The sequence below is a fragment of the Austrofundulus limnaeus genome, unplaced genomic scaffold, assembly GCF_001266775.1.
Source record: "Austrofundulus limnaeus strain Quisiro unplaced genomic scaffold, Austrofundulus_limnaeus-1.0 Scaffold120, whole genome shotgun sequence".
In the NCBI taxonomy this organism is placed as follows: domain Eukaryota; kingdom Metazoa; phylum Chordata; class Actinopteri; order Cyprinodontiformes; family Rivulidae; genus Austrofundulus; species Austrofundulus limnaeus.
Window position 1 is genome coordinate 955830 of NW_013952522.1, and position 16238 is coordinate 972067.

Here is a 16238-nt window from a genome sequence, read left to right on the forward strand (position 1 = left end):
GTGTAGGTTAAAATGACCCATCATGGCCTAAAATAAGAGTTCAGCGTTCCTGTCTCCTCTCAGGCCTGTGCAAGACCTGCTTTGAGGCAGTAACTCCTGTTTCTTCACTCGAGGTGACCCCTACAAACAGCTAGTCTGGATTAAGACTAAATTTATATTTATGCAGAAAAAAACCCACATTAAATATGAAATCAAAGGTAGTGAGATTTTTTTTCATGAACTTCAAAGTTTTTTCAAGCCTGGTGTAGTTTTATGACAGCTTTGGTTTTTTACTCAGTTTCTCCAAATTGCTATCTACAGCAGGTAAGATAATCTTTGTTCACATAAAAAACTTGAGTTATTAGGAGGTAAAAGAGAAACAATTCTTAATATAAACTCATGTCCATTCAGTGTTTAGGCTGCGGAGTGGTTAGGGGAGATGTCCCACAACTGGAGGTCGCCGGTGTTACACCATATTTTGTGATCGTCATATATTGTGATCAGAGAGGGCGCTGTCGCGTTTCTCCAAYAGAACTTGGCCGAAAATAGCCAYGAAGAAGAATATGATACGACAAAGGTGTAACCCAGAGGTCACAAAATGACAWMTGTTGTCATATACAGTATTATGACTTCACTGTAGCTTGGTAAATAATAAAAATATTTATTCATAAACTGATTATACTCATTGTTTACATCCCCTAATGTCAGAAAAATAACTTCTGATCACTGGCATGTTGACTATTACTATAACTATTATTACTACTACACATGATGATAGCTATCATATTAAATGACCCTGTACTAATTTAATAACAATCACCACGTCAGTGATCAAAAGTTATTTTTCTGACACTAGAGGATGTAAACAATTAGTATAAATAGTTTTTGAATAAAAATGTTTACTATTTACTTAGCTGCAGTGAAGTCACAATACTGTATATGAAGCTGTCATATTCTGTGACCATGTATAATAACAACAATCAACAGTTTTTATTTTTTTTTCTTCTTATATCTTCAGCCTCTGGCTTACACTATTGGCTTAACATATTCTTCTTTTGTGGCCATGTTCGGCCAAGTTCTGTTGTAGAAACACAACAGCGCCCCCCCTGTTCACAATATATGATGGTCACAAAATATGGTGTAACACCGGTTCGATCCCCCGTTCCAGCCGTCTCAGTTGTTGTGCCCTTGGGCAAGTACTTCACACGCCTTGCCTACTTCTGGTGGTCAGAGGGTCTGRTGGTGCCAGTGCCTGGCAGCCCTGCCTCTTTCAGTGAGCTCCAGGGCAGCTGTGGCTACAATGTAGTTTACCATCATCAGTGTGTGAATGTAAGGGGAAAGCGCTTTGAGGTCCAGAGGGACTCGATAAAGCGCTATAAGTTCAGTTCATTTACCAGATGACAGGATTCTGGGTATGTGTACAATGTGTACAAAGTGAAGATGATTGCTTAAAAGTACAGAATAAAGTCCCACAAACACAACTTCAATTGTTAAAACTGTATCTCAAATTGTCTCAAAACCACACACAAAAAGCAGCAACCTGTTATATGTGTTATTTTGTATTTTACAAAAGGTTGAGTCTGTRTGAGTCTTAAAAAAAGGCAGAATCATTCGTCACTGCCAAGTCAAGCCAGTACATGTGTTCCCTTACACTGTCTCTGAGTCTTTAAACGCTGTAAATCAGGGAACAATTCAAACATTATAGGTCAGGACAAGTTTATCTGACCTGAGAGCCGAAACACTGTGTGTGAGTCAACACGGAGAGTTCAGGAGGTAGAAAAACTGGAACTTGCCCACAGTAAGGTGGATGTTTACTTAAGCGGCATGCTTGTGGTCACAGGCTGTGACTTCTTGCTTCATAATGAGGCGACGAGCTGCGTTTTGAGCTGAAAAGTGTTTGTCTATGTGTTTGGAGGGGAAATGTCAGCGTGCCGCAGGGTTTGCTTGCGTACCTGGTCAGGCAACTTGTGAAAAGTCCAATGCGAGGCAGGGACGCAGCGTTCTGAGGTTAGCGGCGGCGTGAATGGAAACCTAGACCCACTCTTACAAGAAAACCTACATGAGGYTTTTTACAGCAAGGAAGGCCTGCCCATACAAACACATGTATTTGTTCTCTTCACTTTAATTCCTGTTGCTTTTACTAAAGACTGCTGAATTTGCTCCTGCAGCAGTTTTTTTTTTTTTTGCCGTGACTTGCAGTGGAAACACAAACATAAGTGTGTCAGAACRAGGTGCGAAAAAATGTTCATAAAAAAGATATGTCTACAGCCGAAAGAGATAAACCCAACTAACAAGAGTCTTTCAGAAACCAAATCCAGCTTCTTATACAGATAACCGGTCCTGAAACAGCCTCTTACACACATTTCATCAGTATCAAATTTGATCATCACAGAAGTTGCAGAACTCGTCAGAAGTTGTTTTCCAATCAGAGCTGACAGTGGAAATGTGTCATAATCAGCAGGTGTTTTTTTCTTTTTCTTTTTAGCAGAGTAGGCAAGTATTTGGATGTAAATCTGATCAGGGTTTTTCCACAAGAGTTTTGTTTTTGAAATTAAAGCAACTTTTTCATCCTAAACCTGATGGTTTTTATGACTAAATCTCACCTGGGTTAGAAAAACAGGATGTGGCTAGCAATTTTAGCACAATAGGTCAGMGGCCTGTTTACTGCGAAATGTGACATAAAGGTTGTACTTTTGTACTCTATCAACGCCTGCTGTCAAAAGACAAAAGCTGAATGACAATGTTTTTGGCTGCGTCTGTGTGTCAAACTTCAATAAAACTTTTGCATTTTAAGGGTTGTTTTTGTCATGTATGTCCACAACTGATTTACTTTTAGTATGTTTTATTTTATGGCAACAGACCTTAAACAAATAAAATAATTTTGAGCTACAATTTAATGTTGTAGCAGACTGCACCTCTACACTAACAGACTGCATGAGATGTTTGCTCAAATTTTGTCCTTAATATTTGCTGTCGTCTCAATTCTAGATGGCCGACACATATTAGYCAACACAAAACGGCTATAATTCTGTCAGTTTTTCAGATATCAAGCAACAGCTTCATGCGGCACATAGCTGCAAGTAMTTCAAACTGCAGTTTGAAACTCTGGCGTAAAGACAGCAGGTGATACACATTCCCATGACATAGGCAGTGCAGGCAAATTCTAAAGGCACATCTGTCCAGGAGGTGCCACAAATAGGAGATGCAATCACCATACTCTCACAAAAAATATATTTTATAGCTTTTTATGAGAGCATAGTTGATTTAGTCTGTAAAATTAATCACTGGTTACTGAAGTTTATGAAGGTAACATGTTCTGTGGGTTTCTTAGTTGTGTTTTTAATTCCAAAAATGCAGTAAAATGTTTTTAAAAATGGCTTGAAAATGCAGAGTTTTGAGTATCATTTACAGTTTTTCGAAGGGAGTATGTCCATGGATCCCTCCTAGAACTGCTTCACTCCACAGCTGCTTGTCAACATTAACAGGTGTTCCTCACTGCTGTCAACAAATGTTGACAGGTATGAGGTGGACTTCGTCAAATTAATTATATTGGTAACTGAAAATATGATATAAAAGAAAACTATTTAAGTTGGTATGTGAATATATGTAAATCGGCAGTGAGATTTAAAAACTTGCTCAACGGGCACCATCAAAAATCTTGCCCAGGGCACCAAATTGGCTASGGCCGACCCTGTTCYTATCAGAACTAGGCAAAATCAATAAACATTTATTCTCTATCTGTTTCCTGAGGCGCATATATTTTTGTCATGGCCAAAAAAATGTATATGTGCCACAGCCTTGTTGGCAGCAGCTTCAGTTTCATAGTGATGGTTAACACTGATGTGATGATGCTCCTTTCCCCCCACAACACTCAAGTCTTTGTGTCAGTGGTTAAACTAACCTGGGTGCCATAAAAGCTACACAGTGACACTGCTGCAGAGCTCAGACAGTTTGCAGCTCCTGTCAGTGTTGGATGTTTGGTTCTGTGATCAAGGTGATGCATGATGTTTTCGCCTTTACATGCTGCTGGGTGGGAGGTTTTGGTTTTACAAAGATAATTAGCATTCTAGTGGTCAAGATTGTTGTTTTTTTTTTTTCAAAAGAGATGAGGAAAAATATTTCATTTAGGCAAACAGTGATCAGGTGCTCTGTTAAGCAGGGAGTAAACCTGCGGGAGCTGATCTGGAAATCAGGGGCGAGTTTGCAAGAAGAAGACTGACAGACAGCATACAGATGGGAGGGTGGCGGGGGTATGAGTGGAACAAAAATTGTCGTCTCCTCTTGTGGCAGCAGGTTTCCACTTCCTCTGGAAGCCACAGCGGCACCACTGCTGCTTATTTATCTGATTCAGCAAATATAAAACTTGTTCATTCTCAATTTAATGAAGTTTGTTACAGCTGAAGTCTAAGATGATGCCATAACTGAYGCAAGATAACTCAAACGTTATCAAATGAAACACATTTAAAGGTGACTTGAGCTGAATTAAGATTTTTACAGCTAAAAAAATATATTTGATTTTTAGTAGCTATATTTGTAATTTGTGCAGATTTGGATATATTTATTGTTACTTTCACATTTAACAAAAGTTGCAGAAGTTCCACGCAGACATCACATAAAAACATAAATTTCACAGTTCACAATGTTCTTGTCCATGTGACCAAAATACAATACTTTACTGGTGAATAAATTATTTTCAATAAATCACAACAGTCAAGATAAAAATAATTTTATGCTTTTGGATAACCTTTAGTGAAACTTGTTTTAGGATTTCATGATCTTTGTCCATACTACCCCCCAGTAGTTATCCAGTAGTTACATTTTAATTGTGACAAATGTTAACTACAGAGCTACATTCTCACTGGATACTGTGTGTTTGTTTACAGCACACTTGTGTATTTACTGTAGATGACTCAGAGGTTTGTGGGTTTTTCTGGGTTGTTCGGGTCGAGCGTACAGAAATGAGGGCGTCGGTCTCTTTCTGGAGCAAGCTGTAAAATGTCAACAGGGAGAGAGTTTGCACTAAAGATGAGCACAAACAAACTTTGGCTGCAAAACTGAATTCAGAGAGGATCAGAGAGCAAAAATCATGAAATGTGTGTGTCCGTCTGCACCTCYAGAGGATTGACGGAGCTCTTCTTTMCAGACAAAAATGAGGAAAGAGGACAAGAGTAGGCCCGGCCAGGCCTAAAAAACTGTCTACGGCTAATAAACAGGTTCACCTATTGTGGCTGTGCTACAGTATCTTTGTTATTTTGCATGAATTCAAATGAGGACAAWCTGTCTTTGTGACAAACAGCTGTAGCTACTAACTAGCTACAGATTAAAATAGGCTCATTGTCAAGTTGTTGGTTATGTGTTGACACAACACTGGCTCTTCTGTTGAGTTTACGTGTTTTTTGAAGCTTGAAGGATGTACTTGTCATGGCTTTACATTCATTTGAAAAAGGTGTATTTTAATGATGACCGTTCTGTGTCTTCAAAATCTCAGCAGTGATGGAATGCKTAAAGAAATGACTCTGTAGGCATAAACAGCGAGGTTTGATCAGAATAACAGAGCCTGGACCAAATCAAGAGACTTCGGCCCAATTCAGTGAAGATCTCCGCAGAACTTTCTGGGTCACCCCTTCTTATAACCTTCGTCCACACCCAGATGTAAACAAAGCAGAATCAACCTACATGCAACTCCTTCTAYGGTAAAGGAGTTTGCTCCTGAAATGTATTTTAAGACACACAAACATGTTTACAACAAGTGAGGTAAGGATTAGCACATTTTYCCCATCCTTATRAGGAATTGCTGAGATGTTAATTTAAGAACAAACAACTYCTTGATTGACAGGCCTCATCACAATTCTGTAGGATGACTCCATACACCTCAAACATCATTTGTTTGAAAAAGATCRGGTTTGACAGAAAATGAGTGTGACGCAGCAAAGACCTTCATTTCTGGCTCTTTGGAAGCAAAATAGAACAAAATTAGGAAAAGCCTCCAGCTTTTAGCCCAGTGTTGTTTTTAAAATACAAAACAATATATTTACTTATTATTTTCTTCTCTTTCACCAGAAGACACTTTGCTTTCAGTCACCCACCAGCTGTTTTTGACCTTCTGGGAGCATCAGAGCAGAACTTTTAGGGGGAGAAAGCAGTCCACGCAGCCACAAGAGGTCTCTGCGGCTCAAAGCTGCTGGCAGGATGTGCGTTTTGAATCTGCTGAAGCAGTCTGACACATTCTGACATTTAAACATGGGAAAGGTTAAAGGTCACTGCTGCAACTTTGTAACTCCACACCTGTCTCCACCTGAGCCGCAGTSAGGTTTATACTAGAAACAATATGCCTCTATGCAGCAAACACGTATCTGTCAACACGGTACACAGGTGCTGTTTGTGSCCGTTCTCTTTAAACAGCGCAGACCCTTTATGGATTTTACGACCACCGTGCCATTAATCTTCTCCAGACAACCAAAGCACGTGGGTTGAAACCCTTCAGCTATAGCCTACTTTATTTAACCTCTGAGCTTTGATAGGTGAAAAATTCCCCCACGCTTACTGTAAACCACTCCCGCTCCTGGATTCGGGGCGTGCGTCAGGAGCGCAGGCAGGTGTGATTGTATCCAGCAGCTCGGAGGTGGAAATAGAAGGGACGGGGAATCAAATTTGGGTCAGTTTGAGCAACAGGACTGCGTTGGTGGTTGCCAGGTGAGTTTTGAGTCTGATCTGTCCGGAAGGGACTGAGAAGGAAAGCAAGGACGCACGAAGACACAAGCGTTTGGAAAAGTTACGCAGCGCAAACTGGAGATTTTTCCACTGCGCTTCATCAGATCTGTTTCAAAGTGAGGTCCAGCTGAAGACCACTCATCTGTAGCCATGAAGAAAACTACATACCCAGGTAAGGGCGTTTGGTGACAGCGTGAAAAGCGTGCGTAAACTTTGTTTTAAGAGGATTCACTTAATTTCAGGTAAATCTTGAAATTCAGCCCACATTCTTCATCACTGCTCCTCTTCTTTTGTGAACTTTTATAACCAAATGTGAATTTCCCCTTTGCAAAAAAATAAATACATGAAAAGGGGGTCCACGCAAAGWTTTGTGGGTGTGGTGTTTGATCGGTTTCTGACAGGTTTGAACTCTGCGCACACACGGACTGTGACAACACGACAGGAAGGTGGCGCAGGAAACTAAGCTCGTTTTTTTTTTTCCACAGCTGTCTGTCTGTTATGCACAGGAAAAAAAAGAAAGACAGGAGGAAATTTAAACGTGACACATAAAAACGAAATTGGCGCAGTTTGTGTGGGATTTCCCCTACATCTAATCTAACGAGATTAGTGATGCAGTTTATTTTCATACTGGCTGGATCTGATATTGGCTGCTGTGAGATTATATCTAACAACACATGGAGGTGAAGACTCAGCAGATATGGGCTTCCTCCAGAGTTGAACTAAGGTCTTATTAACAGTACAATCAGATTTAAACACAACTCTCAACAATTAAAAGGACATTATGTTCGGAATGAAAAACCAGTTGGATTTGCTGTAAATTTCAATATGAAATCAGTTTTACGAAACCAATTTTTCATGGGATAAAATATTAAAGGGATAGTTCAGTCTTTTGAAGCTAATGTCAATAAATTTTTGTGCAAATTTGAAGATTAATTTTGAGTGTCTTGATTAGTTAATGGGTTTATTTACTTTATTATTTATGGTCACTCATTTTGGACCTGTTGTGGTAAAACAGGCCCAAACCATGATGCTACCACCTGCTTCAACGATGGTTATTACATTCCAATGGGAAGGTTTTTTTTTTCATGTTTACTATTATTATTCCATCTTGTTCTGTGTTAAATTCATGAAAAGAAAAAAGGAAAGACTAAACCCTTATGCACCACCTCATCCTTTATCTCAATTTGTCTCCTACATTTACCAAATTTCACCTCCAATTTTCCCTTTCTTCTTAAAGCTCACTATCACCTTTCATCTCCCTCAGACCTCCCCGACCGCTTCCCCTCCTTTTTTTCTGTTTCTCCAAGCTACGACTCAGTCCAGGCCCGTTCGGTGCCGGCTTTCCCCGGCTCCTCTTTCCAGAGTCTTTGTGCGATGGAGCGTCTGACGGTTTTCCATCGGAGCCAGGCACATGTTGGGTCATGCTGCCTCTCCTCCTCCTCCGCCTCGCTCTGTGTTTGCTTCGTGTGCGGAGCCGTCTCATTCCTTGTCAGAGCTTCCACTTGGTGGAAAAGTCTAACAACAAAGTGTGTGTGCAGTCTGTTGTGAGGAAGTGTTGTGAAAGGTCTGTTCTCCGAAATGCACAGAGCTGTTTGGACAAGCAACAGGGACGTGAAAGGGTGACTTTCATGGTAGACTTTGGCACGATCGTGTGTGTGTTTGTATGTGTGTGTGTTTTGGGTGCAAATAACTTGACAGCAACACACATAAGCAGGCAGATTGTGTACTTGGCATGTGTTTGGATTATTTTAGACCTTATTAAAAAAAGTGAGTACCGTAGTTGAGAGTGGTTATATTGTGTAATTCTGGCTGAATTGTGCTCCTGGAGCCGTGCTCTGCCTTGCACACCACTCCCTGAAGTTGCCTGGATCAATGAGTAACTCACATGAGCCCTCTCTAACTCACAAACCTACTCAGAGTCATTATTTCCTGAGTACACACACCTCTTGGTATGTGCTTTTATGTCCTGCTCACAAAAACACACCTAACCCCGCTCGTATATGCCTGTGTGACAGATACCCGACTCTGTGCTGCGTTATGGCTGTTTGCCCTATTTATCCTGCAGACGGAGAAAGCCTTTGATTCAGAGCCTAAAGCAATTGTTAGATGGCAACTTGAAAGTTGAGCTATAAACTGTGTTGAGACATACAGTACTCGCCCTGTCATACAGCAGAGCATGCCGAAGWTGGTCTAAACCCCCAATTTGAAAGCTCGGAGCCTGTGAATAAATAGACTAATATAAGGTATTGGAACATGTGGACACACTCTAAAAATGAAGTGTTGTATTTACTTAACCATGTTATGTTACCTGGTTCCACTTAACTGAGTTGAGTAAATTCAAAGCAATATACTCGTTCTTTGGCTAAAAAACTGGTAAATTGCTTTAAATTTACTCAACTCAGTTAAGTGGAACCAGGTAACATAACATGGTTAAGTAAATACAACACTTCATTTTTTACAGTTCATGCATGCACTTTACTGTGGTTTCATGTGAAACTGAGGTGTTTAAAATAAAAAAAAAACAGCTTTAAAGGTACTCATTGCAAAGCCATAAAGACTGGCCAAAAAGCACAAAAAGCAATGCCTGGTTCACATGGTAAAATTTTCAAATTGTAGTTTGATTTTCAAAGACTGAGAGACCTCACATGTGATGATAAAAAAAGTATAGGTTTAGTCCTAGTGTTGTGGTGTACAGACAACACACCACACACCAGCAGATTTTACTCACCAACATTCAAACGTCAGACAGGAAATCTTGCGAGACCTCTCGAGATCAAACGTGAGTTCAGGGTAAGTAAACATGACCATCGAAGAAGGAGCTATGGCGACAGTTTGTGGACTACTTTTAACAGAGAACGAACAAAAAGACGTCTCTGACGTCCACTGGACTTTCTGGTGCACCATGGCCGTTGTTTCACCTGGCTTTCTGATAGGCTACAGGTCACATTCAACAGGCTGTGAGCTCGTTTGTCCTCAGGGAATACCACACATGCTGGTATATTTGGCCAACTCAGTCCAACATGTTGTTGATTTGAGATCATTGTGGTCCCAACATGCTTCCAAGTTGACTATAACGTTCAACACACCACACACAGCAGGATTATCTCCTAAGATTATCTTTAGAGACATCACGATCTGGGCTTCTTCAAGATTGTCAGAGGGCAAAACAAGGCCAAAATTGGGCATGATTTGTGTGAACCAGGCAAAAGAAACAAAATTCATAGAAAACCTTTTTTTAAATTGAAGTAGTGTCCTTATATTATTGTGTGAGTTAGTTTACCAAGAAGCCAGCTCTGGGCCAACCATCGTCTGGCTCGTCCAGTCTAATCGGCAACTTAAAAGCAGCTTAAAAACACATCATGATCTGGATATAAATTAGAATTGAAATGATAAACATCAATCCATCCATATGCTTTTTGTTCAGTGAACCGGGCCCATCTTATAAGCATCGCATGAGTTTGAGTTGTGAGTAAAAACCCAGGAACTCAGAAAAAAATAAACAGACCAACAAAAATCCCCAGAGACATGCACAAACTGACATAGTAATCATCAGATCTGTGGTAATCTCAGAAGTAGATTTGTTTTGGTCTGGCTGCACGATGTGGTCAAAAGATAACTTTGTGTAGTCCACCCCCCATAAGCTTCCTTGTCTCTTTTCTTTCACCTCAACCTGCAACCTGCTTTAAACTAATTGCAGCGATTTATAATCGCTTACCAAAACCCCAAGCACTAACCACAAACACACTATGAGAAACCAAATCTAAACTGTAGAGGGTGTAATGTTATTTAAAGAGCATTACATGGGGTTTCAGGTGAAAGTGACAAAAAACACAATAAAACTGCTGAATCTAAGTGGCGTTCAGGGTTCAGTTTTTTTCAGTTAATTTCTCAATTTCTCACCTGATTAAATATTTCAGAACCAAAGCAGGCAGATTTGTCTGTTTCTGATTTATTAATCAGTCATGCCAACATTACTCTAGCTCTGCACCGGCATGTGATCTGCAACGTGGAGTTCCCCTGTCTGCAGGAAACCCACGGTCAATTCTCCTCTCCTCGTGTGGAGCTGGCTCTCAAGTGTCCACTTTGCTTTCTGTTTATTATCCGCAGCCAAGAATGCAAGCTCTGTGATGCCGGCCGCCGCTGCCGCTGCTGCTGGGGGTGTCAACTGATACAACAGCCTGTTTGTACTGTACTTTGCGCCCCGAGGCCAGGAGCGAGCCCATAAAAACCAGATAATGGCAGGCTGAGAAAGTCTCTGATGCACGCTGGCAGTGTGTGCACTGACATCCAGACGTGGGTATTAGAGTGATGAAGAGCAGATGCATGTGTGCCTGCAGTAGCCGTGTCATCTGATTAACTCGTACACTTGTTGAAACATTTATTAGAGGACAAATGAAAGGAGCTGGTTGTTTCGCGGGGTCGAGAGCCATGGGCCCGCGCAGCGAAACGTTAACTCATCTGTTTGGCAGGAACGAGTGTTTCCTGTCACGACTTGAGTAAATATTTTAATGCACTCGGTTTAAGTGTTAGTGATTCACTTCGGTCCAAGTGACAAAAGCCTGCTGAATTAGCTCGATGATGCACGTGAGCGACGTGCACACCCTGCTGCTGTCAGTAAAGTAAAAACTTTTAATCTTAGTGCAAAGAAATCCCTTCATCACTGGGCGGGAATCTAAATTATTAAGCTAACCACGGCATTATTGATCAAATGTAAGCTTAAACATTACTGCCAGCCACAGAGGGGTGAGTAATAATGTATTCACGTGTGCTTGTTTCTTTGTCTGTTAGCAAAATATTCCCTACAACTAATTAATCTTTGGGGTTGGCACAATTGAAAATGGCTGCCACAATAAATCAGCCCAGTCAGTTTTACAAACATTGTGCTAAACATTGGTGTGGTAGTAGCACATGGAGCGCCAAGTGTAAAATAAAACACATTTTCATTATTTAGTTCAAAAGAAATAAGAAAAAAAGAGTTAGAGAGCGAGACAGGGAGTTATTGAGGAGTATACAGAAGCAGCTCAAAGTCAAGATCTGAGACAACTAATAGGTTTATAGAGAGAGGCTGTAGAGTAAACTGCAGAGGAACAATATCAGAGATGTGAGGTCAGGGATGAAGAAGATCACAGGTTTCAAGCAAAATGAGAATCAGATGGATGGAAGTCTGGACAGAGCAAATGAGCTGAACACATTCTTTAACAGGTTCAGCTCAGGAACAAGCTCATCTTCMTCCTCTCCTGCCCCCAGCCAAACAGACATCTCACCCTCCTTTGACCCACAGCTTTCCTGTCAAACCTCAGATGTTTCATCTTCAACCTCAGTCATGGACTCTTCTTCTACATCCACAAGTTTGTCTTCAAATCAGGAGTTGCTGCTGCTCCCTCTGCTTCCCCTCCCTCTTTTCTGTATCTAGAAGTCAGGTGAAGMGGCAGCTAGAGAGACTGAACCAGAACAAGGCTGCAGGTCCAGATGGTGTTAGCCCCAGTGTCCTGAAGGCCTGTGCAGACCAGCTCTGTGGGATTCTGCAACACMTCTTCAACCTTAGCTTGACCCAGGAGAAGGTGCCAGTGTTGTGGAAGACATCCTGTCTGGTTCCAGTACCAAAGAAAACTCAYCCATCAGCCCTCAATGACTATAGACCTGTTGCCCTGACATCCCACATCATGAAGGTCCTAGAGAGACTCCTGTTGACCCACCTGAGTAAGCAAACAAGCACACATCAGGACCCCTTGCAGTTTGCTTATCGTCGTGGAGTTGGAGTTGAAGACGCCATCATACACCTGCTTCAACAAACCCACTGTCATCTGGACAAAGCAGGCAGCACTGTGAGGATCATGTTCTTTGATTTCTCCAGTGCTTTTAACACAATTCAGCCTGAGTTGCTTTGTCTGAAACTCCAGAAGACTCCGGTGGAGGCCTCAACAATCGCCTGGATCAAAGACTACCTGACAAACAGACCACAGTTTGTGAGACTGAAGGACTGTGTGTCTAACCATGTGTTCAGCAGCACAGSAGCACCACAGGGAACTGTACTCTCACCAYTCCTGTTCACACTGTACACTTCAGACTTCCAGCACAAGTCAGACTGCTGTCATCTACAGAAATACTCAGATGACTCTGCAGTTGTTGGGTGTATCAGAGATGGACAGGAAGCTGAGTACAGAGAGCTGGTGGACCGCTTTGTGACATGGTGTGGGAACAATCATCTCATCTTGAATGTCAACAAAACAAAGGAGATGATTGTAGATTTCAGGAGAAATAGTGTTAGCTCAAACCCTCTTTCCATCATGGGAGAAGGTGTGGAGGTGGTTGAGGAATATAAATACCTCGGTGTTCATCTGGACAACAGACTGGACAGGAGACTCAACAGTGAAGCAGTCTACAAGAAAGGACAGAGCAGACTGTACTTCTTAAGGAAGCTAAGATCCTTCAATATCATGTCAGCGTCATCTCTTCTGCCATCATCTGTTGGGGCAGCAGCATCAGAGCCAGGGACCTGAAAAGACTAAACAACCTGATAAAGAAGGCTGGTTCTGTTCTGGGGACGACTGTGGAATCTCTGGAGATKATGGTGCAAAGAAAGGTTTTACATAAAATCAAGAACATTGTGGACAACCCTGACCATCCTCTTCATCAGACTGTCATAGAAAAACAAAGTGTCTTCAGTCGGAGGCTTCTTCAATTTGGTTGTAATACAGACCGCTACAGAAGATCTTTCCTGCCCACAGCCATCAGCATCTACAATAACTCTTTAGTTAACTGAGTTACAACATCTAATTTCACATCACTGCAGACGCAGCACCAATCCGCCTGTCGATCTCCCGCTCCATTCTTCCCTCATCTGTGAACAAGACCCCGAGATACTAAAACTCCTCCACTTAGGCAGGACCTCCTCCCCGACCAGGAGAAGGTACCCTACCCTTTTCCGGCTCAAGACCATGGTCTCTATTTGGAGGCACTGATCCTCATCCCGGCCGTTTCACACTCTGCTGTGAACCGCTCCAGTGAGAGCTGGATATCACAATCTGATGAAGCCAATAGGACCACATCATCCGCAAAAAGCAGAGATGTGATCCTAAGGYCACCAAAAAGGATCCCCTCAACACCTTGGCTGCACCTAGAAATTCTGTCCATAAAAGTTATGAACAGAATCTGTGACAAAGGGCAGCTGGCGGAGTCCAACTCTCACTGGAAACAAGTCCGACTTACCACCGGCAATGTGGACCAAGCTCTGGCACCGGTTGTACAGGGACCTAACAGGCCGTATCAACGGGACTGGTACCCCATACTCCTGGAGTACCCCCCACAAGAGTCCCCAAGGGACACGGTCGAACACCTTCTCCAAGTCCACAAAGCTTTTATCCTTAATGGCTTTTTTAAAGTGTTCATTACTTTTACTTTTATACTTTAAGTAGTTTTAAAACCAGTACTTTTATACTTGGGTAAAAAGCTTGAGTTGACACTTCTACTTTCAAAAAATTATTTTTAAATCCTAGAATCTATACTTCTACATAAGTAATGAATGTGAATACTTTTAACACCTCTGATAAACACATTTTGAATTTATTTATTAAATGCCATCTTTAGCAGCATTAGCAGCTAAAGCTAGGATTTTACACTCAGAAAGTGAGCTGAATAATGAAAATGTGTTACTGATTTTTTTTTACGTTTTTTTACACATGGTGCCCCATAGATACAAAGAGTGAATCCCAGCACATACCTAAATTCAACCTTGTTSGTTTGTTAGTAAAATATCTCACGAGTGAGAAGATGTATTTCAATGAAATTCTCGGAAATGATTTTACATTTAAAAAAGATTCATGTTTACAGTCAACACAATTCAAGATGGCCTCCCTATTCTTATAGGCCTTAGCAAGTGCAAAATGGCTAACTGTCAGTTTTACAGCTATTCAGCAAAAACTGGTGTTGGTAGTAGTTGCAGATCATTCCTAACACACATTTTGAGTGCTAACAGATTGCACTAAATCTTGCAATACTTTTTGAGATCACGCATAAAGTCTTTTTAATGTTTGACCTAAACAGCAACAACTTCGTCATTTTTTAACACATTCCTGCAAAGAACACTTTTATTTCTACATGTTTTTAAAACCAGGACTGCAAAACAAAAGAACTTTTAAAAAGTAGATTTTTCCCTCTTTTTGCACACCCATACAGTACAAAAACACATTCTGCACAAGCTCAAGCATCAGGCATCGTGATGCTTCATGCCTCAGTGTGAAGATGGAATGACAGTGTTTGTTTAGTGTCTCCATTTAATTCCTCCATCCAGACAGGAAAACCTCCCCAAACCTGCAGATGCAAAAGCTTTTTAAAAATCCAGGTAATCCTGAAACACCTCTCAGTAAGTGCACTCACTCACTTAACTGCTCACCTGTGACATACAGTGAGCACATACTTCCCAGGGGAGGTCACAGCTCATAAAAGCGTGGTTGGACTCTTTCTTGGTTGGAACAACCTTAAGAGAAGGGAGGGCCGATCCTTATCGGTCACAGCAGTATTGTTTTATGGACTGTGCTTACATCCTGTCTAACTCAGCTGAAGACACGTGTTTGATTTAATGTGGATGTTGTAACAACAGGGAGGTTTCATGCGTTTGGCAAAGTGGCGCTTGTTGGCTTTCAGCGAACGTGCTGAGTGAGGGAAGCACGAGGAAAAGGTGTTGCCAGTCTTTTCCTTTGGCGCCAGAGTAGCAGATCTGGGAGGAGTTGGGTTCAGGGTCACAGCCRGTGTCCTGCCTGGACTGAGTGCATGTGTCCGTATCTTTGTAGCTGCRTGGGTGTGAGGGTGTGTTTGGTGGCGAGGCGTAGCTCAGCGTTGGCTTTACTCAGGGAGAAAAATGGTAAAGGTCTTATCTGGGTCATTAAAACAGTCCTGAAAAATGTCTGTTTCACTGTTTCAATTCAGTAGAAGACAATATATAAATACATATATAATGCAGACAATATGGTACAACTGATGATATGAAAAAAAGATTGCCAAATGAAATGATTGGAGGGGCTACAATTTTTTATTCATTTATCTTTATTTAACCAGGCAAGTCCTGTTGAGATCGTGCTGCACACTTACCCAAATGCAATAAAACTGCCATCTTAAAAATTAAATATATACAGCATAAGTTTATTCAACCAACATACAGTGAAGTAACTTAACATATTTCATGCTGAAATGCATGTAATAGTTGTACTCTTGTTTAATAAATTTAAATACAAAATGTTTGAAACAAAAACAAATAATAAACCTTGCAGCAATCTGAAGTGGAACAATATAAAATGCGTTGAGTGTAAACTTTTGTGTGGTTGTGGTTCCTGTAAAAAGTCGCTATTGTGACTTCTACAAACTTCTCATATTTAGCTTTGTGCAACGTGTTGTAGAGGCATTTTCTATTAAAATACTTTGTGGCAGACAGTGTCTCCAAGCAGAATAAACACACTGAAACTCTGTGAACAGATAGTCTATACACACACACACACACACACACACACACACACACACACACACACACACACACACACACACACACACACACA

At 41.2% G+C, this 16238-nt stretch overlaps 1 protein-coding gene across 1 annotated transcript in view; it reads left to right on the forward strand.

The window, feature by feature from the left end:
• Positions 1-6571: 6571 nt before the first annotated feature.
• The window catches only part of LOC106522082 (neuronal-specific septin-3), a 79116-nt gene continuing 69449 nt past the window's right edge, over positions 6572-16238 (forward strand). The window contains exon 1 of the mRNA XM_014014934.1: positions 6572-6862. Within this exon, the coding sequence (XP_013870388.1) occupies positions 6841-6862 (22 nt within the window). The 5' untranslated portion in view covers positions 6572-6840. The remainder of the gene's footprint in view (positions 6863-16238) is intronic.